At 38.2% G+C, this 25,992-nt stretch overlaps 1 protein-coding gene across 8 annotated transcripts in view; it reads left to right on the top strand.

Moving 5' to 3' along the window:
- The window catches only part of nrxn2b (neurexin 2b), a 694,839-nt gene that overhangs the window by 214,777 nt on the left and 454,070 nt on the right, over positions 1 to 25,992 (top strand). For all 8 annotated transcript variants that reach the window (XM_075451532.1, XM_075451531.1, XM_075451530.1 and 5 more), the window contains one exon: positions 17,404 to 17,421. In XM_075451532.1, coding sequence (XP_075307647.1) covers positions 17,404 to 17,421 — 18 coding nt within the window. The remainder of the gene's footprint in view (positions 1 to 17,403; positions 17,422 to 25,992) is intronic.

The following is a 25,992-nucleotide window of genomic DNA, read 5'->3' as shown; positions in this document are numbered from 1 at the left end:
AATTCTGGGAACCACAAGTAAACCTGCAGTTTGGGAGCGAAGTGCTCGGTTGGGAAAATATAACAAGGGTTACTGTAATAAGGTAATATAGCAAAGGTGGGATGATTCATCTGCATACACACCAGTAGATGTTCGCTTTGGCTAACGGAGGTCGACCTTTGGTATTTGCTAAGATTACAGAATACACTGAAACTTGATTATTTAGCTTTATAAGTTAAGTACTAAATCTTTGTTTTTTTTAGTTTTTTAAATTTATTTGATCATTAATCCTAAATTGGAACCTTTGAGGGTGATGAAACAGATCTTTGTCATTAGGAGGTAAGATAGTTTAGCATTTTGTATTTTGCTTTCTCAGCCAAAGCTGCAGTCTGAATTTCTCTCCAAAGAGCAAACAGATGACTCACAGTGACCTTGTCCTCTAAATAACTCAGTGTGGGTACTGATCAAAGCGACCTATCTTATCTCCAAATGGGCCTAATTGGGCAGATGATTTGAGTAGTGAGAGGTTTTCACAGGAGGGTCAGTGAACCAAAATAATTCTCTTGTTCAGATAAGAAGCCAGAACCAACTGTCTGGAGTGATTTCAGTGCATTTTCTCTGCTCTGTCAAGGTGAACTGTTCAATAAGTACCTTATTGATGTAATCTGTTATTCATGGGCTTTCATTTTAAAAATAAATATTTGCTCATTTTGAAACGGTCTTGAAACATTGTAACCCTTTTGTCTTCATTACATAAAGAGCATGTGTGAGTAGTTGTAAAGACCTAAATTACATATTTTTTATCCCTGCACTTTTGTCCAAGACAATACGTACATTCTTGCAAATGAACTAGAAAGCAGATGTAAAGTGTTACCAACTTGTCTAAATAAATATTTCACAGTGGGCACCTTTCTCCACCTCAATTCTGCCACTTCCTAATTTAATCAATTAACAAGACGATGGGTGTTTTTTTTGTTCACCGGAGCATATGAACAGAGGCAACGAAGCAAGTGGAACAACATTAAAGCCTCTTGTTTAAAATTTCCGATCCACACTGCAGGTAAAGCGGTTGTGAGGAGTGTGAGGGGAATAGGACTTCATGTTTAAGCTCTGATCCCAATCATAACTAATGACTGCCACTCTAAATATCAAATTACAGGCACATTTTAAAATAACTGAAAAGGTTGAAAATAAAAGTCAGAATGGAGACCTGACTTTTAAGGGGAGAAAAAAAAAAGAAAAACTGAGGAATGGGACGCAGTCAAATATGCTGTTCAGTAGAAGAGAGGTTCTTTTTTTTGTGATATTTCATTAGTAGAGAACAAAAGAGGTTCAAGTTATAGGCCTGCTGAAACATTTCCATGAAAAAGATATGGATATCTCTGTCAGTGCACACTGGGATCCTGCACTTCCACTGACGTTTGCACATGGGAACCAGCCCCGATAGTAGTGGGAGCTGTCAAAAGAACAGGCTGAGAGACACTGGGATTTTGGACAACCATTTGAAAAATTATGTTAATATGTCTATATTTTAAAGCACTGATACTTACATGTACACTTGTGACAGTTTTCATTGTCACTTCCCACACCCAGTTTGTTTAATTATGTACATTTGCTCTTGGAAGAAAGAAAAACATGTCCTTAATAATGACATATAAGGATAATAGATAACGATAATAGCGCAGATAAATATATATGACACATACAAACATAATGGGTGGTGGGCTCTGACAATAATGCATAATAATTCACTCACACAGAAATATAAATGAATGAATGGAAAAATTGTTTTTGCAAAGTCTTGCAGCTGATCTTTCATTTCCCCAGTTAGCAAGGCTTAGGCTGTGTTCGAAACCGCCTACTACATACTACATACTTGAAAACGGCATACTCATCGATCAGACAGCATGCAGAGCGTTTACACACAGTGCACTTCACTCCTGCCCAAGCCGACATCAGCCGGCCTGAAAAGCTGATTTCGCTTAAGCTATAAACTCTGTAAATATATAACTTTAGCAACATTTGAAACATTTTCAGGCGAAAAAGTAGTCATTTAGACCCCCAAGGTGTTGAAAATCTGACAAAATACCAGCTATTTACAAGTTTGTTCCCACAAATTCGGCGCTACTAAAGCTAGCCGCAGTGAGCAACGCACTTCCGGTTATGCCGTTTTGACTGCTCTTGTCCCGTTAACGGAATTTGACCGTTCAAATGGCGATGGGCAACGTCACGTTACGTTGCATCTTGGGGAGTTTAAGTGTGACAAGTAACCTCATGATGAATACTCAACATTTTGGCGAATCTAGTATGCATCTAGTGTACATCCGGGAACTTAAAAAAGTATGACTAGTAGGAATAGTAGGAGAAGTAGGCGGTTTCGAACACAGCCTTAGTCTTAGTTCTGTTCATGTTTTGCTTACTTTAGATCCCTTAAAGTAACCACATTTTGCTTTGATGACAGCTTTACACACTGTTGGCGTCAACCAGCTTTACGAGTTTATTCCCTTTATTAATGCTTTTCAGTCATCAGGTGTGCCTTGTCCAAAGTTAATTAGTGAAGTTCTTGCTTTCTTAATGTCCAATCACTGGGTAAGGGCAAACTTAATTGCCCAATACAAAAGCAATTAAAAAAACTTTGTCTCATGCATGTCTCAAACCTGTATCTGCAAAACAAAAATCCACCCACTTATTCCACTGCTACCTCTCCAACTTTCTAATGTGGACTCGAATCATAGTTGGGAAAACATCTGATTCATCTCAAACAGAAATACCCTGGCAGTTGCGAGAGGTACCTAGTTATCGTATCATAATAGTTATTGTTACTTTAGTTTCTTGGTAAATGCCTAGAGATCAGTTTGCAGTTTTTACTTTGGTTGTCAGTCCCTTTATATTTGATTGAATTAGTTTCAGGCAACAAAACTACTTGGATAGGTTTATGAAAAAATCATGTTTTAGGAAGGCTGACCTCGCCAGAAATACAGTGGAGTACACTCGTGTACACTACATTGTGTTAATAGTAAATCATTACAATCCAAGTCACTCACGCAAGACTTTACCATAGTTAATAGTTTGCTTTGATAAAAAAAATTCCCCCATCTACCATTGCAACTCATAAAGCTCTCAGTCTCTTCTCTTGGCATTGACTTAGGTTTTAAAAGCTGATCTTTAGTCATCATATGATATATTGAGACTGTTCCATTAAAGATGATATATTTGTGCCTTAAACTTTACCTTATTTGGTATCATAAGATCAATGAATATTCAAAGCAGCCGCAAGAGCCGCCAAGCAGTCTTATAGACACTCACACTTAAGTGAAAGAAGTGCACACAAATCATATATATATATGTATGTATGTATGTATATATACACTATAAAACATAGACAACAAGGAAAACTGAAGTCTGCATTACCCACAGCAAGCCCAAACATCTTAAGAAAGTTAAAAACTTGGTTTTCACCTGAGGAGGTCTTTTTAAAAATCGATATTATCGCCGATAATTTAATACTCATGCGCATGGGAAGGGGGAGAGGAATTACCATTATTTGTTGCGATGGGGCATTCATATGTTTTGTATGGACAGACTTGTGAAAAACTTTATTTTGGGACAAAAGAGAATATTATATTTAATCAGACTATTGGGAAATGCACAGTATGGCAACTTTAAAGTTCAGTTTTTAGATGTACAGATCAATCTAACAGAAGGTGTCAAGAGGCACTGCTGTATAGCACTTACGAATTCTCACACTGAAATAGAAAACTAAATTGACTTTAAGCCTTTGAAGGAGAGGCAGATCACGTCTCTATCAAAGGCACATATTTACTTGAATTCTGAAACTAATTTCCACCTTAAGTTATTGGATTTTCATCTACATTTAACCCATTTCTTTTTAAAGAACAGTCACCACAGCGATAGGAGGTTTATTTCCTACTGTGTGCAACTTAGGGAGATTTGGGTCAGTGCATACTCCACTCTACTTATCCAATAATTCTTGCCCTGCATCCATTTTATTAATTATTCAGTTTCTACCCTGCTGCTTCCCCACCCTACTGCAATATCCTTGGCTTCAGGATAAACTCATGAAGCTCACAGTTTTTAACATTAGCTTTTTCTTGACTTATCGGTGGTTGTATTAAACAATTATAAATGCTTATAATCAGCACTTATAATTGTTTAAAATTGGCCAAACACACCTCATGGGGTTGCACCTATCTACTTTTTAAACTCACTTCTTTGTTACCCCAAACCGTAGTTTTTCATTTTCATCTGTAGCAAATATTCCTTTACTTGGAGTAAAAGTATCAGTCTGTGGAGAATGATTATGATCATTTGAAATGAAACATTTTCAATTCATTTTGACCTGGAGAATGTGGAAAGTAAGCATTCATCGAAAGCAAATATGTAGGTTATGTTGAACTGTTGAAGAGTTGAGCCATTTCCATAAAGTATTCAGACAAATTAGGCAGCTGCACGAAGAAAGATCATACAAACCAGTCAAGGACATTTGATTTGAAACCACTTGTAATCCTTCCATCGTATAGTTTTATTTTAATACTGTTCCAACTGAGACATCCTGAGCAAAAATCAAGGCTACAATGACTGTATATGAAATAACACCACTGGTAGCCAGTTGTTGCAGTTACAATCACTTTGACCTGGCCAATTAATTGGGAGATTAATCTAATAATACTAATGTTAAGTCAACTATTCAATAAAGCAGCAGGGCTTGGTAACAGCAATCACAGAACATTAACTTGGGTGGAAAATTGAAGTGTTAGTCGAATCACATCTAACGGGGCAGGCACACTAATCATAAAGGAACAGAGGAGGCCTTGATAGCAGGCCATTCCAGCATTTACAACTACCCTTTTTAACCCCACACAAAGCAGCCAAACATTCTGAAATGTCTCTGCTTAGTCAGACTTGGGAGAGGCTTCAAAGTGTCCTTGATATCACCATTTTATGCCTTTGCAAACACAAGCCACACTTTGATAAATTCTTTCTCTTTTAAAAGTACCTTCTTTATACTGCTCCCTTTTCCTTTGTACATGTTCTCTTTTCCAGACATTCAACCATTTGAAGAGGGACCTATACAAAAAGAGACTGAATATTTCTTCTGTTCCATGCAGTTTGATATTTTTTTTTACATTCGCTGTAAAAGAAGTCCGATTTTTTTGATTTAAGACAATAAAATGAGCACTGCTTCATGCTACATAAATGCACCAAAATTGAAGGGGGTTGTGTCATTTTGAATGTGGAAATGTGGATTACTAGAAACAAACAACAAAAAAAGTCTGTTTTGGGGGATTTTGACTTTATAGAGAATGTGAAGAAATGTTACTGCAAGTTGTATCCTGGGACATTAGCACCATTTTGTGAGGAATGCTCTCTCATCATCTCCATTTAAAAGGATAGTTCGCCTCTTTTTACAAGAGGCTGTATAACATCCCATATTAGCAATATAATTTATCACCATTTTCTTACCCCCTGCCACGTCCTGTGAGCTGAGTTCCGGCCTCGTTTTGGCGTTGACGAAGGTAGTCCGGCTAGTTGGCTGGGTTTGCAAAAAGAAAGCGTTTTGCTTCTCAAAACAATATGCGTTCAAAAGAGTAATACATTTGCATCACAAAATCGTCGTGCAGGAAAAAGTCAGACCTCACAATCGCTTGGCGCTATTTTCTCTCCCTTCGTATCACTGCGTGCTGTGTAGACCGTGCAGACCGTGCAGACCGTGCAGACCGAAGTGCAGACCGAGCTGTCCCCTGCTTCCGAGCAGCAAACACAGGCGCGGCTGTCGGCAGTTGGCAACACGCAGTGATACGAAGGGAGAGAAAATAGTGCCAAGCAATTGTGAGGTCTGACTTTTTCCTGCACAACAATTTTGTGATGCAAATGTATTACTCTTTTGAATACATATTGTTTTGAGAAGCAAAACGCTGTCTTTTTGCAAACCCAGCCAACTAGTCTATGTCAACGCCAAAACGAGGCCGGAACTGCCCCCCACAGCACGCAGTGAGGGGGGAGAAAATGTTCATAAACGATATTGCTAATATTGAATGTCATACAGCTTCATGTCAAAAGAGCCGAAGTATCCCTTTAAGACTGCTGTCGCCTGGATATATTTATTTGTGTGGCTGAAAATGGTCAAATCCAGTGGGAAAGACAATTGAGCGTGACAAAAATAATAGGAGAGAAGATGGACCTTACCAGTCGTCATTTAACTGTACAGCTGAATAGAAGATCTGCTGATCAACAAACTAGTATTGTGCCTTCATCCGATCCTCAGAAAAATCAGAAACCAATTAGTTGGCTAATTTGATGAAGTAAACAAGTTGTAACACTACCAAATAGATTCATAGATAGATTCAATTAACATGGCTTACAAACTGACATGTGACGTGAACTTAGTGTTTCCTTTGAATTTGATTTTAAAGACTTTTCTCTGTATGTAATCTCTTTTATAGTATGTATCCAGTCTTTTAGTAAAAAAAAAATTATAGAACTGAATAGAATAGAAAAATACTTTATTCATCCCCTAATGGGGGAAAATCAAAAAATGATCTATATATCACCTTTTAAAACCATGGTTACAAAGTGTTCTGCATGAAAAAAAAAATGTAGACAATAAAGGCATTAGAGGCAATTGTATCAAGAAAAATACCAAAGCAATGTAAAGTGTAAAGGAAAAAATAAAGGCATGTCAAAGGCACAAATAAAAACACCTTGACTCATACATCAAATGGCAGGCAAAAACTGCACATTGTTCTTGTGGGGACTCTAATGGCAAATTAGGGAGGCGCTTTGGTATTTTGCAAGTGAAGTATTCAATGAAATCTGCAGTAAAATGTGGATGATTTTCAGTGACAGTTTTGAGAATGAGGAAAAGAAACCCATTCAAGAAAAAGAGGCAGAAGGCAGACATAGGCCATGCACGATGGAGATGCCGAACCTTGAAAAACAAGTAACTCCTGTAAGCCTTTGATATCTTCTTCATTGTGGTGAAATACAGTCTTAATGATGAAGCATCTGGCACAGGACTAATTTTTTTTATCATAGTATGTAGCCTTAATCTATGTTTAGTACAACCTTAAACCACAAAAAAAGGATTGATATCGAAAAAGCAATATAAAAAAGGAAAAGGTAAAAAAAAAATTGAAATCTACATTATTTGTTAATATGCATTAATTTTATGCACTTCAGGTATGCAGCAAATTCTAAAATTAGTTGGGACGGTAACGCTTTTACTGCTGTTTTAGATGCTTTAGGTTTGATTTTTTGTCCTGTTCTTTCTGTAAGAGTTTATCTTCATTGCATCTGGTTTTGTTTGTTTGCACTATACGTGTGTGTATATAGTCAAGGATCACTTGACATTGGATGAGAGATATGGGTTGAAGAGAGGAAAAAGGGATTTGGTGAATTACCAGGCTGCGGTCTCAGCATAGAGTCCATCGGATTAGTGAAAAGACCTGGGTCCAGGAAAGAGAATCTTTATGTGTGTGTGTGTATGTGAGAGAGAGAGAGAGTCATTGGTCAAATAAGACCCGCAAGCACCACCCACCAACGAAGTGGTACAGAGCCATATCAAAGGGGATCACGCTCAAGGTCACTAAGAGTGTGATGTGTGGTATGTCAGTTGAAATTACTGCACTATGACACAGTTTAGCACCTTTTAAAATCACACCACATTACAGGGTACATGCTTGAATTTAACCCGATCAAATGAAATGTCTAAAATGAATAACGTAACAGACGTGCTAGTTAAACCTCACTGTATCTAGTCCCTTTGTTATTAAAGTTGACATAAAAAAAAGTGTTTGAGAGCATATGATTATGTGTCTGAAGTGACAACAAACTCTGATGTGACACAGTCATGTCACCGAGGTCTAAAAATAAATTTAATTAGGTAAGTATTTTTGGTTTGCAGGGCAAGGCAGACTCTGACCAGGGGTCAGTGGCTCATATGGACAAGCCACTGCCACCCAGGGTATCTAATAGCTGCACACACCCAACCATTTACGAGATCCAACTGATTGAGCCATAAATTCATTTTCTATTTTGTTCTTCTCAGCAGTGTGAAATGAGCAAATGCAATGCAAAATCTGGACAATGACATCAGAACAAAAATAGATGTATCAACTATGAAATAAAACTGAACTGAACTAAGCATTCAATTGTACAAAATCACAAGAAATGTCACTTCAGGATGTAATTCAAAGCTACAATCTAATTCAAACCAATTAGAATCTAATTCATTGTAATACAATGTTATATAAAATCAAATCAAATCAAATTTATTTGTATAGCACATTTCATGTACAAACAATTCAAAGTGCTTTACATAAAATAAAAGCATTTCAGCAGGGAGTGGAAGAAGCATTAAACATACATAAAAGAATATAAAGAGAAACAAATAAAATCATTTAAATAAATTTAAAAACAAGCAACAGTCAAGATAAGTTAAAAGATACCATGCAGATTTAATGCATAGACACATGAGAAAAGAAATGTCTTTAACCTGGATTTAAAAATGTCTACATTTGGTGAAAGTTCACTCCACTGGCAGTTTGTTCCACTTGTTTGCAGCATAACAGCTAAATGCTGCTTCTCCATGTTTAGTATGGACTCTGAACTGGACCAGCTGACCTGAGTCCTTGGATCTAAGAGCTCTGCTGGGTTTATATTCTCTGAACATATCACAGATGTATTTTGGCCCTAAACCATTCTGGGATTTGCAAACCATCAGCAGGCTTTTAAAATCTATTCTGTGACTGACTGGAAGCCAGTGTAAAGATTTTAAAACTGGTGTGATGTGTTCAGATCTCTTAGTCCGGGTTAAAACTCTATCAGCAGCGTTCTGGATGAGCTGCAGATGTTTAATGCTCTTTTTGGGAAGTCCAGTTAAAAGAGCATTACAGTAATCGAGTCTACTGGAGATGAATGCATGGATGAGTTTCTCCTGGTCTTTTTGGGAGAGGAAACCTTTAAAGGGGCCATATTATGCAAAACTCACTTTTTGCTGGTCTTTGTGTTCATATTTGGGTCTCTACTGTTCCTTTAAACACTCCAAGCGCGAAAAAAACCCATCCATCCATTTTCTGTAGGTCAGTAGAAAGACTTTGGTGTCAAGAAAAAAATGCTGCTGTGAGCCATTTGGATGGCTCCCCTATTGTGACGTCACAATAGGGGATTTTGCATATACCTGTCGAGTCCCCACCCACTCCCCACCCACTCCCCACCCTCTACATTAGTTGAAGATCCGCCATCGTGTATCGAGCATCGAGCATACATGGCTACGAAAGGAAAATCACACATGAAGTGTTGTGTTGTTGGCTGCACCTGTGGTGCGTTTCTGGAGACTCAGGTGTCCAGCAGCAGCTCCAGTCTCTGCCGGTGATACGGTGGTTTTCACAGCCACGAACAGGTCAGCCTGTGTGAGCTGCTCCACCGGGGCCGATGGGGGGAGCGCTCCTCCGCGCTCACGGCTCTCCTCTCCCCGCCAGGTGACCGCAGCGGCAGCAGCGCGAGGTCCCGCTGTTGAGAAAACATGTGGAAGCCTGCCGGGGGACCGAGGCTCGCCTTCAGCTCAGCGGGACCTGGCGCTGCTGCCGCCGCGGTCACCTGTCTGCTGGTGGCCGGGAGAGGCTCGTCCTCACTGAAGGAGCTGCCGGCTGCAGGGAGCACGGATGTTTTATCAACTTATTTCAGGCAGCTGGCCCGGGAGAGGATAGCCGTGAGCGCAGAGGAGCGCTCCCTGTTCGTGGCTGTGAAAAGCACCGGGAGATATCACCGGCATAGACTTCTGCTGCTGGACACCTGCAGTCTCCAGAAACGCACCACAGGTGAGTCAGGCTGGAGACTGCAGAAGCTCTGCACTGAAAACAAATGAACCCATAATTCATAGATAGATAGATAGATAGATAGATAGATAGATAGATAGATAGATACTTTATTGATCCCAAAGGAAATTCAAGCATCCAGTAGCAAGACATAATAAAGCAATAAAAATGTTTATACAATTATAAACACTTTAAAAACAATCTAAGAATTAAAAAAAAATAGTTTAAATATACACTCTCAGAAAATAAAGTACAGAATTGTACATTTAGGGGTATGATGGCTTGTCACTGGGGCAGTACCCTCTGAAGGATAGTTTTGTACCCTTATACTGAAGTAGCCTAACACAGACTGTCTATTGTACCCCAGCATGTAGAAAAAAAGGTACATATATGTACCTTTTACCACTTGAGTACATATATGTACCTTTTGGACCCTCAAAACAAAAGGGTAAACAGTACATGCAGCCAGAGGCTTCTCATGAACGGGGCGGGGCGTGGCCAGCAACAGCTTATTTGCATAAAAGTGACAGAGCCCTTTAAACGGCTCAATTTGGGAGAGACTGAAACTGGCAAGAATAGAGCTGGTGAAATCTCTTTATGTGAGAGTGATTTTGTGCAAAGAACTTCATGAACATGTTTTGTATAGCACATGGTTTAAATAGGTAAAATATGTCTCCTTTAATTCTGTTGATGTTTCTGAGATGGTAAAAAGCTGCCTTGGTGACAGCTTTGATGTGGCTGCTGAAAGTCAGATCTGAGTATATCAACACTCCGAGGTTACGAACTTGGTCAGTGATTGTAAGGGCCCGAGTCTCAAGATATTTTCCAACGCTGACCCTCTTCTTTTTGCTACCAAACAGAATGATCTCAGTTTTGTTTTCATTTAATTGTAGAAAATTCTCTCTCATCCAGGTGTTTACTTCCTCCAGAAACTGACACAGTACGCCTGCTAGGCTGCAGTCGTCTGGTGACAAAGACACATAAAGTTGTGTATCGTCTGCATAACTGTGATAATTGATGTTAAAGTTCTGCAATATCTTACCCAAAGGGAACATATACAAGTTAAACAGAAGAGGTCCAAGAATTGACCACCCGGATGGACTCCACAAGTCATGGCCACTCGCTCAGATTCATAGCTGCCAATTGTAACAAAATAACTCCGGCCTTCTAAGTAGAACCTGAACCAGTTAAGGAACGCTCCAGAAAGCCCAACCCAGTTTTCCAGGCTGTGCAACAGGATTCTGTGACCTACAGTATCAAACGCAGCGCTGAGGTCCAACAGAACCAGGACTGAAACATTACCAGAATCCGTATTCAACCTGATGTCGTTTAACACTTTGACCAGAGCTGTTTCAGTGCTGTGATGACGTCTAAAGCCTGATTGAAAGTTATCAAGACTTCCACTCAACAAATAGCTTTCTCTTCTCCTTGGGACTTGCTCTACTCCACACCGGTTTGCCTGGGCCAAGCCCCAAGCCTCCCCGGCCTATTTGAACATTACCCACAATCTCTGTATGTCTAAGAATTGCTTCTGCCTCCTGAGCTGCCATTCTTGGATTCCAATTCCTCCCCTTGTTTGGGTTTGGAACCATCTTACTAACTACCACATCTTTACTCCCAGCTAACATGAGCTCTTTCCTAACTTTAGTACATTTAAACTCCTCTAATAGACTAGATACTGGGAGCTAGAGTATGCCTTTCCCATACAGTGCCACAGTACTTAACTAATGACATCTTTTCTTTAATGTGATATCGCTGGAAAGTCGTATGTTTAAGTTGGTAAAAATCATCTGTAGATGTAACAGCTTCTTCTTTTAGACTGCGGCCCTTAGATTTATAACATTCTAATGTGTCTTGATGCATTTAGATGGCTAACCTACATGTGGCAAAACTGGTACCAGTTCATTAAGATTCTTGATAACATCATTCCCTACATGTCAGTGTCAAATTTAGAATACCCAGCAGGGGATTGTATACACTTCATCTGTTTGTGATAATGATATATTGAATCAAATCCTTTGCTTTCTTGTTAGTTCTTTAGCATCACATCCTTTTAGTTTTATAATAATACTTATTAGGTTATTATCATATAACACTTTGTTCATCCCAAGAAGGAAATAAGAATATATTTCTTATCTTATGTGGCTGCCTGGGAGATATTTGTACAAAGTAAACTTTGCATAGGTAATCACTGTCTCTGAACCTCCTAATTGGTATTTTTGGTGTTTTATTCATTAAAATAAAGCACTTTGGGATGAGACAACTGTTTATATCCATTCGGCTTAGAACATGGAATCAATTAGTAATAAGAGTTTGATCAAGTCCAAATTCCAACAGTTTTCTCCTTGTTTGCTCAGTGCTGTAGGAAGCTAATTTGCTGTAGAAAATTAGATGAAAGTAACTGCAATTCTGGGCTGTCACCTTTGTGTGAGAGTATGAGAATAGATCTCAGCACATGGACTCTCAGGGAAACCATTCTCCTTATCCCCATACTTTTCTTACCCCAAAGGAAACTTTAAAACAAAACTTTTATTCACATTGCAAGCAACCTCACTGGGAAATTTCTTTGCTGCAAATTCATGTCAGTTGACAGAGGCATGGGGGTGAGATGAAATATTAACCAAAACGCATTTTAAGTAGGAGTCATGCTAAGTTGGAGTTTTTCCACTGAATTCATTGATTTCTGCTATGGTGTTTATGTAGTTCACACTGTTTGCACTTCCGTGCATGCATTTTTCAGAAGTATCCGCTCTGAAAGGAGAAAGTCAGTTTTTATTTTTGAATACAGCTTATTCTTAAAAGGAAGAGTTTGCTAAATTAAAGGCAGTGGCATGAAAACTCTTCAGCGTTGTTCACATATTAAAAATGTTGTTTTACAACACATTATTCTAGATCAACCTGTCGTTTTCAACCTTTTTGGTTTTGGCTTTAATTTGTTAACAGTTCTACCCTCGACTAATTACTGACAGCAGTCATCTCATTCCCAGTTAGATTTAGTGTCCCTGCATTGTATGAAAAACACACTAAGTTTATTTATATGATCCAGCAGCTACAACAGCAACATGCTGCTCACACATAGACTGTTCAGTATCTAATGATGCCACTTTTACCTTGCAGCATTGAAGAGGATCTATCAAGTATTTTGACTTTAATACTTTATTTACATTTGACCCAAATTGGACTTTTTATGCACTTTTAACTGTAATTAAGTATTCTTATATTGCTGTACATGTACTCTTACATGTAATAGAATAATTGTACATTTTTCACCAGGGCCTGATATCAAAATGCAACATGAACAGTTAGATTAACTTGGAGTTGTCCAAGTGATAAAATGTTAATCTTCATAAGTTTATGTGTTGTGTGGATATAAAGTTTTTTTTAAATATTCCCGTTTTGTATTTTGATCGAACAAACTGAGGCAATGCTCTAACCAATCTTACACTTAACTAGCGTTGAGCTCAACTGAAGTGGATCAGTTTCAAGGTCTTGATATAGACTTCTTTTAAAAATAACAAGTTATGATAAATGAAAAAGAGAAGTAGATGGAACATATTCTCAAAGGTGTATCAGTACCACTGTGTGTCCAAGTATTCCACCTCAGTCAGTGTTTAGTGACAATTCTTTTTAATTTTAATGGTATTCTTTACACCAGTTATTCCTGGAATGGGAACTGAAAGAGGACATTGATCAGCAATGATCTATCATTATGAAATATGGACGCACACAGGGGTTTTGATGCTGAAGAAAGCAAAGATATGCAGTACACGTATATCGACAAAAATGATAAGAAAAGGATAAGGATCAAGAGAAATATTGTCCATCAAGGACAGTAAGAATACGACTGACAAAATAATTTGCATAAATGTGTATGAAATATGATGTATTCAAAACAGGGAGGAAAAAAAATAAATAACAAGCTAAAAGAAAATGTATTAATTATTATTCCATTCATTGTCTCTGAGTCAAGTATTTAAATTTCAGTTTGTTGGATCAGTTGTTGGATGCCCAATCTGTGTTTGTCGGTCCTACCACACCATGGACTGAAGATGTTCATTGTCAGAAGAAAACAGTCTGTACAACTCTCTTCACGGCTTTTGAGGGTCGGCTCTCCATCCAGCTAACCGGAATCTTTCCTCTTTGATGGGTGTTCTTGCAGGAGATTCATCTCAAGACCAAAGCCTGACGTAAAGACAGACCACATATCTGCATTAAAAAAAAAGATAAACAGTTTTAGAAATAATGAAAATGAAATCTTAATTCTAAAATCTGCCCTAGCAACAGCCAACAGCTCTCCCTGCTGAGTATAGTCTGGTCTGGTCATGTTACATTAAGTTAATTAATCATGGAATAATTAACTAAACAAAGTTATTTTGAGGTGGACTTTTTTTATATTTTCTCTTCTCATCCTAAACAACTGAGCAGCAGTTTTAGGATGAAAAATATTAAAAATGAAGCCTGCTCCATTTGGTGAGGAACATAAAGTTGAACTGTGCTTTTGTTTGCTTCATGTCTGTATCAGTTAAAATAAACACAAAGATCAGCTACATAGCTAGCAAAACGTTTTTTGTTGTATATTTTCTGATTAGCAAATAAAATTGAAGTGTGTATTTTGCTAAATTATACATTATCGCAAAATAAACTTGTTTATGCAGAGGAGCAGGAAAACTACTAAAAGTAGAGTTCTTTCTTTTTTTTATTTGTTACTTTGAAACCTGAAACACACACCAGTATGGTTTGCCCTCCACTCGTCCTTGTTGTCATGGCTTATGTACTGTAGATGTGTGTGTTTCATGTGAGATACAAGTGTGTCATGTTTCGTTCCACATTCACGGGTAGATGGTTTGACAGCGAGGCAGTGCTGACTGAGAAATGTGGACAGTGCGGTAAGATGTGAAAAGCAAACCGACAGTGGTCAGGGGTCACGGTTTCTGAGCGGTGAGACTAAAAACAGAGGGGGAAAAAGAAGGTGGTTAGCTCTAATTTTTTATGACGATGGTAATGCAGCTGGGCTTACACGAGCCTCCGCTGCCCCTCAGTTTGCTTGTACGCTGCAGCTTACCACCTTTAATTCATGCATGGATATATGAGTATTACATTTCTGCTGCGATCCAGCTACAGATATTTACACGTCATTACAGACTTTATATCTCTTTCTCTGGATACTACCAACTCTCAATGTTCTAGCCTCTCTAAAACATCATTACCCGGACTCTCTGTCCCACACTGTGAGGATGGCTGCGAAAACCTTTTTTTTTTTTTTTTGACAGTTGCCATGACACTGTATTACATAGGGGACGGTATTCTTTTTTGTACATCTTTATTTCTCTTATCATGTGAAGGCTGTGGCCAGTGAGAAAAGAAGAGGCATGATGGATAAGATATGTTTGATCAACTATCTCTATATATCATTCCACCATCTCCACCTCCTTGTCTCGCACACATAGACTCACTTTCTTCTCTTTTATTGGCTATGCTCTGTGTGTTAGAGCATGTTTTTCTATGCCAATGGGAGCACGGCAACTGATACCGCTTGGGGCCATGGGTATACCAAATCCAGGATATTAACAAACTAGGCCTGGGAGACCTGAGGAGTATTGATCATGTTCATTCCTCTGACACCTTTTCTATGGTCGCCTTCATCCACTATTGTGGTCATTTAAGCTCTGTCTCAGCTTGTGTGCTCTTGGACCTTAGATCAAGAACAAGACTGGCACTGCAAGAAAAAGCACCCCACACTCCATCTGTTCTGACTCGGATCGTTTTTCTGCTCCATGTGTTGAGACTCAAAAGGTTTCTTTTTTCTCCATGGACTTTGAATGACAGCCAATCCTGGGCCACTCTGTTTTTTTTCACTGTCACTATTATAAGTGAACTCTAAGGAGCAGCTTATTGGGTTGAGGTTTTCTGCTGACACAGTGCTTTTGAGAGAGCTCACCAATGATATCCCTGCGTGTCTTCAAGTAAAAGCATCAAACACACAACAGAGCAGGGCATAAACCAAGTGGAACATTGGCAGTTTTCAACAACCATTGTGTTCATAGACAAATGCGAGAAGGTGATTAAAAAAGTTTGATTTTCAGAAGTTGCTCCAATTTGTTTTTCAAATTTACATTAACTGTTTAATCTGGGTTCGTCCTTGAATGCTTATCACCTGCTACAATGTAGCACCTCCAATCTTTAATTGATGGTTTAACCCTTCATTATGGATCAATGTTTCAATATAATAAGTGATGATGATTTCCCTTTTTCTTTTTGAGTGATCTAGCAATTATGGAAGTATAAATGCAAGAAGTTTGAAAGGGTGGTCCTATGAATGTCTTCACATTTTGCTCATCCTGCCTGCCTTATTCCTTATTACTTCAGTGAGTAAGCGTCTCATGTTGGTTTTATTAGACACCATTCCTCTTTGCAATGACAGAGTCATGTGTTAGCAATAAAACCCTGACTTTTAACTCTGAGCTTCGGGATGGTGTTTCTACGCTCAAATTATACAATCGGCCTCTAAAATCATCTGTCAATCTTTATTCCTCATAGCCACCGATTAACATATCTTTCTAATGCAATTAAAATAAAAAGAAAAAAGATTTTTTGTTTTTAAAACACATTTTTATAATCCTTATGGTGATGTTCAATTAGAATTTGTTGATTTTGATAAATTGCCCAATAAAGAGCACTGCAGGGGCTCACATTTCAGCACAATACTGACTTATTGATAAGCAGATCTTGCATTCAGGAGCAATTAGTCAGTTATTTCTGTTTAGCCCTGTTCTCTTTTCTTTCTCCTCCTTTTTCATGAGATTTAGAAGTTTTTAGGCCAAATAAAAAAATAAAAAAATAACCAGGCATCAGTGGCAGTAAGCAGAGATAACAAGAGAACAGCTCTCACAATATGGTGCTCACCCAGCAGGCAACACTGCGTGTCGTACCTTCACATTCTGACATTTTCTATGTGGTGCAAAGTCTGGTTAACCATCATATGTTGATGTACCGTGCTACTCTCTCAGCAGGTAACAGGAAGAGGTGTGCCTGCCCTACTTTGTGATGCTGGCCCCAATTGCTGCTTGTGTTTTTTTATTCAAGATATGTTGCTTTTGTTTGATAAAAATGTTTTCCATAATCTGTTCTTTTGAAAGTCACGAATATGCGGTAAATGTGCCCCATGAGTGAGTTTTAATGAATGCCACAAAACTGCCTTTTTAAATTAGTTTGAGTACAAGGGTTATTTACTGAGGAGAGAGGGAAACTGAAGGTCAACAAGTTAGCTGTTGCCTGAAAGGTTTTCTTGTGACCTTTAAGACTTATCACATGATGTAAATATGAATGCTGCTTTCAGAACATCATGTGTGGTCATTGTTCTCCACCGAATCAATTTAGAGCAGCTTTGTGTTGAAGCCTCACACACAGTGAGACAATGCTCTTGTCGACATAAGATGTTAACTGCATTCTGACTCTCCTTTTTCCCCCCAGTGCTTGTATATCTCATGTAGTCGTGACTATGTTCTGATGAGCAGGTGTGATTAATATACTGCATTCTTCTTTTTACTGATCCACATTTTTTTTCCTTCCTGTTTTCCTTCCCTTACAGGTGACTCATCTCCAGCTGGTAAGTCTGCTTCCTTCTCTAAATTCTGTCCCATTTTTCACTTGTCCTTACCTTGTTGCCACTATAAGAGAATAGTTTGAAATATATAGTGCAGACAGGAACGTGGGAACACAAACACACCACTAAATATCCATTGTAATTTTGTATCTGAACATCTTCTGAAATCAGCATGTGTGCTATAAAGAGTGAAACTGACACTTGAAAACACAGCTGCCGAGCTTATTTTTTTATTCTAACGGTCTTTTTCCTCTACTTGTCACTCACTTAAAGTATCATTCTTCGTGCATTGCTGCTGTTTAATTTTGTATACTGCAAGACCGTCCAGTCTTTTGCACTGTTTACTGAAGAGGCATTTCCACAAGTTACCTGTGAATGGACAAAACTCTTAATGACCTTGCAAGTCCCATGAACAGTGTTGTCTTTCAATGGAAATGTGCATTTTAAAGGTGTCATAGAATGACAGCCAGTTTGGAAACAAGGCCTATAATTCAATCTGAATAACATATGTTGTTTTGCTACAATGATTTCCTTACCATTATCCATGATTCAGTGAGTTGTTCCTCTTTCATTTTCATGTTTATCAAGTTTATAAAAAGGATTCCTGTAAGGGTTATTATTCATATTTTTGTCTTCTGCTTCTATGTTCATGTATGACCAGTGTCTTCCAGATCACTCCAAACTTCACAATGACTTTCCCATTTATAGAGCTTTTAAGTGTGATATTCATTTATGATCAAATGGTGTTTATTTTGGAGGGCACCAGACCAAGGTTTGCCATTATGGCTTTTCTTGAAACACCGACAGAGGCTTTATGTATAATATGCTGGCATGTCACAGTTTGCTAGCTTTCTATCAGCACATCATTTGGAGTCAATGGGGGTAGAAGACATGAGTAAGGGTGGTATTGTGAGAGCAGAGATGGACAGACTAATGGGATGTATCAACACCTCGCTCAAAGAGTAAGAAAATTAGATGAATAGAGTTCAAAACTCCAGCACACAGCACTTTGTAACTATTTCCTTAGTGTTGTGTCAGTGTAAATGCCTGCCTCTTAATAATTTGCTTTGTCTTGCTCTAGTACTCTCTATACATTATAAACTAGCTCTCGTGATCTACAGCACAGCTGAATGTGCTGCATGTAATGAGAAAAACATGCAGTTATTCGATGATGATAAAAATGCTTTTTAACCAATTCCATGGTGTATATTTTTCCCTGAGAGTCTCCTCTGTGATAATTGAAGCATGTCTCCTGATCCACACAAATAAGAAGCTATTTATGTGTCTGCTTGTCAAGGTTTGTCCACTGAGTGTTTTGCCCAGAGATCTGATGTTGTCTGAATACTAATGTGTGGGACTGTCTGACTGTGGCAGCTTCGAAACGAAGGTGGGAATTGGAGCTTGGTTAGGGACATGTTCATCCCGCGGGGTGCAGTAGAGAGTAGGGGAAAACACTCAAATACCACACCCATCTCTATCCACCCTGCAAGGATCGAGATCGGAGATAGGAGGAGGAGTAAAAACTGATTAAAATTTGAACAGAGAGGCAAGTGCAAATTAAGTTTAATCTTCATTAAAGCTGCTGGGCAAAGAGGAGGGAGATAATCCAGTTTTGCTGAGTAACAACTTGTTTTTGCATCAGTCTTAAAATTTTAAAATGGCTTTGGTTCTATAGGTTCCTCAAACAGGAAACCAGTCATCAACGTTTCACAGTAGCTCGTATTTATACTATTAATGTTCAGCACGGTTTTGTTCTGCACGCATGAATTATTAAGTAGAACAGTGGTGCAGTAGTCAGAATATGGAAGCTTAATCATGTTTTTTCCAAAGGACTTGAGAGGCAACGGTAGGGAATAAATGCAGCTTACTCATGATTATATTTTTCTTTTACAATGAAGTGTATATATTTTATTGTTAGGCTGTCAAACATAGCAAACTGCATGAAAATATGATATACACACACTCACAGACATAGACATCAGTCAAAAAGATTTTTTTTCTAAACCAATGAATGCTGTTAAACCCATTTGGGAATGAATTTTAACATATCTACAAAATTTAACAATGGGTATTGGAAACTCTGTCATCCAGACAGTCCAGCTTTTTTTCCCTCCCACTCTCATGCTTATAAGGCTGGCAGTGACAGAAGTAACTGTTGTAACTGTGAGGCTGACTACGTGCAAAGATCATTATCCTTTTGCTGAATTTCAGTTTGACTAAAAGAAAATTGGCAATGGCAGAGACATCTCGCACTGTACATCTCTCTCAACCTTACAAATACAAGTCTTATTCTTTATACATCAGATGATTAGTAATTCTCCTTCTCTCTTTTCTAGTCAAAGCGGGCTAGTCAAAGTTGATGTCACCATGCTGATGATGCAATGGAAATGGCCTTATCACCACACCTATATAAAGATAACATTTGTATATTTATATATATTTTTTTCTCTTACTAGAATGTTCTGTAGACAAGCTCATTTTTGTGTCAGTGCTTGGAGCTTTTTTTTATTAATTTCTTCCTATTCAGCCATCATTTCATAAAGTTTCCAGAGTGTTCATTATGCTCAAACATATTTAGACTCTGTGCCCCACTGTGAAATAAATGGTGTGAGTAATGTAGTTTTATAAGACTTGAACTCGTTGTCAGTAACAAATATGCTGAACAGCTTTATGGATTCAAATTAAGCATCAGCAGTATTGTGACAGTGAAACACTATCATTGGCACTGTGTCTCATTTATCCCGTTCCAAACAACTTTCCTCATTTGAATTCCTTTCATCACCTTCATCATTAAAATGCTGCATACTGATGCAAAGCTCTGTTTGATTGCTGCAACCTGGCAACTGAACTAAATGAGTCGTATACACCAGCCACAAACATGGAAACCAAGACAATAAAAACACTATTATCCCCAACATTGCAACCACTACTTCAGTTGTTCTATCTGCTGATAAATAACTCAGCCTTGGAAGAGCACAACAAAACGGGCGATCCACAATATAATAGTTTAGCCTGTAGCAGCATTTACATACTAGAGGAGCATGGTAATGAGATAGCTACCTGAGATAATTACTACTCAAGGCGTCTGGCTCTTATCCCGTACCACAGGGAAACAGTGTAACTCACTACAATTAAACGGCCACTCATTTGCTCCATTTGAGGCACAATTAATGTCATTTTATGCTCTACTGTGTCTTAACAAAGTAGTGGCTCAGAGAGCAGAAACTTAGACGAGTAAATGTGAAGGAACACATGGAATATATTCTTACAGACTGAAACATAGATAGATAGATGTGAAGAAGTAATAACAATTTAAACTCTGTGTTTTGTTCCAGATTGATACAACACACTGACAACATGTGTGCAGTTACCACTTGATTCAATATCCTCTAGCATTGATATGCATCTCACATGTGAGCTACATCCTTCTGTAATTTAGCTGGATAACATCCCTGATCAATAATCCTTACCCACAACTATCCTGATGAAAGAAAAAGTTATCTGTCATTCCCTGCCTTGAATATTTGCTTTGTATGTGTTGAGATGAATTAATTAATTTACATGAACTGAAATGAATTTACATACAATGTGAGGAAAATAATAGCATGTTTGACTATATAAAACAGAATATAAAACTCTGTCCGTATATTCAATCTGCCATTACTAACGCTAAAGAAAATAAATCCTTTCGTCTATCTTCTATACCAGCCTAATCCAATTCAGGGTCACAGGGAGGGCTGGAGCCTATCCCAGCTGCCATTGGGCGAGGGTACCGGGTCACCAGTCCAACACAGGGCCACACAAAGACAAGCAAGACACAACCATGCATGCTCACTCTCACTCCTGGGGACAATTTAAAGTCACCAATTAACCTAACATGCATGTTTTAGTGGGAGGAAGCCAGAGTACCTGGAGAGAACCCACACATACACTGGGAGAGCATGCAAACTCCACACAGAAAGGCCCCAGCTGGGATTTAAACCGGGGACCCTCTTGCTGTGAGGCAATGGTGGTGAATCCCTAACCACCAGACCACCGTGCAGCCCATAATGAATCCAAACCTTTGATATGTTTATGTAATGACAATGACTCTATAACTGCTCTATGGTCTTTTTTGGTAGGCATGAGAAATCCCTGACATGGTAATCACTCAAACCTACTGCCATTATATTTCATGCTTGTCTTGTCTCAAATGAATAAATTAAACCGTAATATCTTGACTGCTTCGAAAACATTGCACTGTAATGTCAGACATCGTGCCATGTTGATCATGTGTGAATGTTTGGCTGAGTGCGTTCAACTAAGTAGTGTAGGAATCCACACGAAGCATAAGAGATCGAGTGCGCCGCTAGACGTGCATTAGGGCCAGCATGTGAAGATTAACAGCGTCGGTTTCCATTAGTCTCCGGGTAATTGTTAAGACAGCGATGAGCAGTCCATAGCTCTAATCCTCAAAATCAAAGAGAAGTTGAAAGACCACCAGCATTCAGATTTGATTTCCCTCAAAATGTAACTTAATCTTTCTATCTCGTTCATAGTACAGAGATGACTTACTTCCTGTATTTACTGATGAGCTGTAATTTGATCAGGATTCTTCAAAGACTTTTTCTTTCTGTGCGTGCCTTTTGGGATAGATTATATTTTTGACAGAGTGTTGGTGTCTTCATGTGGGTCTGAAAATGTATTAACTGTTTTTTGCTCACTGGAGCAAAAAACATTTAAAAATGGTGTGTGTGTGTGTGTGTGGGGGGGGGGGGGTTGATGCTCCATAATCTACAACTTTTGAAAAAAATTGTCAACAGAGACTAAAGGCTCAGAGAAAACAAGCTAAATCCTATATTTTAAGTTGCAAAAATAGGTTATGTTTTAGTAGGGATGGGGCATATCAGAATGAATTATCTCCACAACTCCATAATCCTTCATTATTCTGGAAAATTAGCGCTTTTGAACTGGGTTTAAACCTCATAGGCCTATTTAATTGGAAGCTGTAACGTGTAAAACTTGCTTTAGGAAGCATTGAGGAATCAAACATCTCCACAATTGTCAAATACCTCTTTGCAATCAGTAATGACAGTGTTAAAAAGATCATAAATGCCGTTGTTGTCACAGCATAAAGTCATTTTTTCCCCCACTGACAATATAAAACTGCAAAATAAAAAGAAACCTTCATGAAACCAACTTTTAGATTAGATTGCATCTTGATTATTCATTTCATTCTGTTTGATTTCCACTTGACTGTATCACATCTTCTTCCTTTTAGAAATCCTTTTCTCCACCTGGTCTCAATTGTTCATATAGTCTCTCCAATTTGCAATTTATATTTTTCTTAGTGTCTTCATTTGGGGTTAAGCTGAGTTTATTAGGCATTGGACTCTAAGCTCCTAATCGACACTTCATATGGCTTTGCTAGTGCCTTTTTGTGTAACCCTAAAAAAAAAAAAAACAGAAGTGATGCAGAAAGGTAATCCATCATTATGACAGATACTCTGCTTCTGGCACAAACAGCTGCTTCCCAAACACAATATTCTAGTTTCTCTATCTTGAATAACCTAAACTGCATGCCTGGGATCAGATTGTATACTGCCAGAGCACAGATCTGATCAGACCTACTGTATGTTAATACTATTTTAAAAAGACTTAAATATAGATTTCTGTCTCTTCACTAATACATTCACAGAAATTAAAAGAAAATGTTTTGCATCATGGGGAAAAAACAAATATCTTCATGTGATCTGCATTCCAGAAGAATCTTAATGATTACATCAGTAAATGAATAGCGCCGCTCCAACTACACATGAATTAAGCAAATATGTGTTTAGTCATGAAAACATTAGGACATTGCTCATTGGATTCTCTTTTCATGTTGGAGTATCTTCCGGTAACCTTCAACAGATAACTTCACAATAGATAAAGAAAAGTGGCGATCAGAAAATCTTCCCGAGCATCAAAGCTTCAGCAGCAGCTGTAAATCACTACTTGTGTTCAGAGCAGTCAAAATAAAATCCCAACAAAGCCTGCATGCGTGGATCTTTGATCACCTGAGTTCAGCTAATCTTGTACTCACATTGTGGGTTTTCATCTTACCTCACAAGATCATACTATGGCATTCTGACTCCCCACACCTTGTTTATTCATCCTCATTTCTTGTTTCAGTCATCAGTGATCGGACCTCACGTCATCGCACTTTTACCGTTGATTGTTGCATAGTCTAAAAATTCTTACTTATTTTAGAAATGTGTAGAAATATGTTAAATGCACAGGCACCACTACCCTATATTTTTCCCCCACTCTCCAACATAACACCCCCACCCCCACCCCCCCCATTGCCCACAAATTCCCTAGCAACTGTGTGTATATCTTAAAGCTAACTGTTCTGTGGCTCCCAGGCCTTGGTCAGCAGTATTCTGCTTGATAGGGAACCATGAATCAACCTGTCCAAATATGAAACAGCTTACATTCACGTGCACACTCTTGGCAGGATCCATACACTAGGCACTGTGCTAAAGAAAGCATTTTATATATTCACTGTAAAAACACATGATTAATATTCCATAGACCAGTAGCACAAATGAATACATCTATACGTACAGAAATGGAATGTCTAAGTATTCTCCATTTATGGAGCAAGGACATTCTGCTGATGTTTTACTCTGAGCTTACCTGAATATGTGACGTTCAGAAACGGAGAATGTATGCTGCTCACCGGAAGTGGCACTGGTATGTCAACCAAATAACTTAGGTCGACGTGAAACTCAACATGATAATTGATAGTGATTTGATTTTATCATCACTAATAAATGTTTTGGTAATAAGCAGCCAGGTAAGCCTGCAGAAATATTTAGCTTCTGTTTCTTAGCTTCTGGCAAAGATTTATTTATTAAAGTGGCCTCTGTGTTAGAAAAAGCAATTCAAAGTAATGATTTATTCTGAAATGTTCCCTTTGAAATTGAATAAAAAAATAATTGGTATATTTCGTAAATTGTCTTTATATGACAACTCGCTTATTTATCAGTAATACTGTCAGATGAGAAAGGAAATGAAATTCAAGGGAGTGCTCTTTTGAATCGGGTGCTGTCACTTTTTAGATTAGCCTGGAGACCAGTACATGAAAATGAAATGCTTCTAAATTTGTCACTTTTGCATTCATGATATGAAAATTTGTATTAAATATAGAGTATTTCCCCTGTTTCAATATGGAGTTTGAAATTGTGACAACCCTACATATAACATAACCAGATTCCCAGTCTTTTGTGGTAGATGTAGTTTCTTATGTTGAAAACCTCATTATACTGTGCAGTTTGCATTTATAAAGCAAAGCATTTAATGTATTGGTAATCAAAGCACGCCTTTCAACAGTATGAAAATGATGGCGCAAAGCCAAACAGTGTGTTTGATGATATTTAATTATGTACAATATGTACAAGCCATGGAGCCTCACGAGTAAATGTGTCAATGTTGGGTTTGTCTAAACTACTCAAATTACGTCCATTAAACATTGAGATTCAGCTGTATAGAGTCATGTGACAAATGTACAATGTACAGCCCGTTTAAATCCCCAGGTTTTATATATCAGGACATGTTAAGATGAAAAAGAAAATCTGGCTCTTAACAGTCTTAAAATTATGTACATAAAACTTTCGATGAAGGCATAAAACCTTGAATGAAGAAAATGTGACATATTATATCGCCATTATTTGTTTCTCAATGACTGAACCAAAACACAGAAGTAATGTTTTACAGAGTACTATGCAAGCCTGTGCACACACCTCCAGCAGCATCAACTTTAAGTAATGTTTTTTTTCTCGCGCTTCGCTGTTTTGTCAGACTATACTTTACAACATTATTTCGGTTCATTGAAGTTCGCAGTCATTCATGTTATGCACAGCTCTCTTAAGGCCCCACCACAGCATTTCAATCAGGTTGTGGTCTGGACTTTGACTGGACCATTACAACACCTTGATTTTTTTCTTTTTTTTTCAGTCATTCTGCTGTAGATTTGCTGCTGTGTTGGGATCATTGCCTTGTTACATGACACCATTTCAGCCATACTTTAACCGATGACAAATGGTCTCATATTTGACTGTAGAATACTTTGGTATACAGAGGAGGTCAATGTTGATTCAGTTACTGCGAGGTGCCCAGATCCTCTGGCTGCAAAACAAGCCCAAATCATCAGTCGAGGTATTTGTACCAATATACTGAGTTTGGTTCTCACACAATGGTTGCTGTGCTTTGAAGCCAAACATATCTGCTTGGGTCTCAATTGTCAAAATGGACAGAATTTTTGTCAGAGGCAACTTTACAAACCTAAATTTTGCTGCCATGTTCTTTTTAAAGAAAATAGCTTTCTACTGGCAGCCATTCCAAACATGTCACACTTCTTCAATCTCTTTTGTTATTGTACTGTACTGTAAGACTTTAACATTTAACAAGATTGTGCTGAGGTCTGTAGAGTTTGAGATGTAGAATGATCGACTCCTTACTGTTTGCTATTGGCCGTTCCAGATTGATGGAAAGCAACTATTGCTAAAATTCTTACAGAAATAAGCTACGGTCTGCTCTGTGAAAATGTGT

The sequence above is a fragment of the Odontesthes bonariensis genome, chromosome 19, assembly GCF_027942865.1.
Source record: "Odontesthes bonariensis isolate fOdoBon6 chromosome 19, fOdoBon6.hap1, whole genome shotgun sequence".
NCBI classification, from domain to species: Eukaryota; Metazoa; Chordata; class Actinopteri; order Atheriniformes; family Atherinopsidae; genus Odontesthes; species Odontesthes bonariensis.
This window is presented reverse-complemented; position numbering and strand designations above follow the sequence as displayed.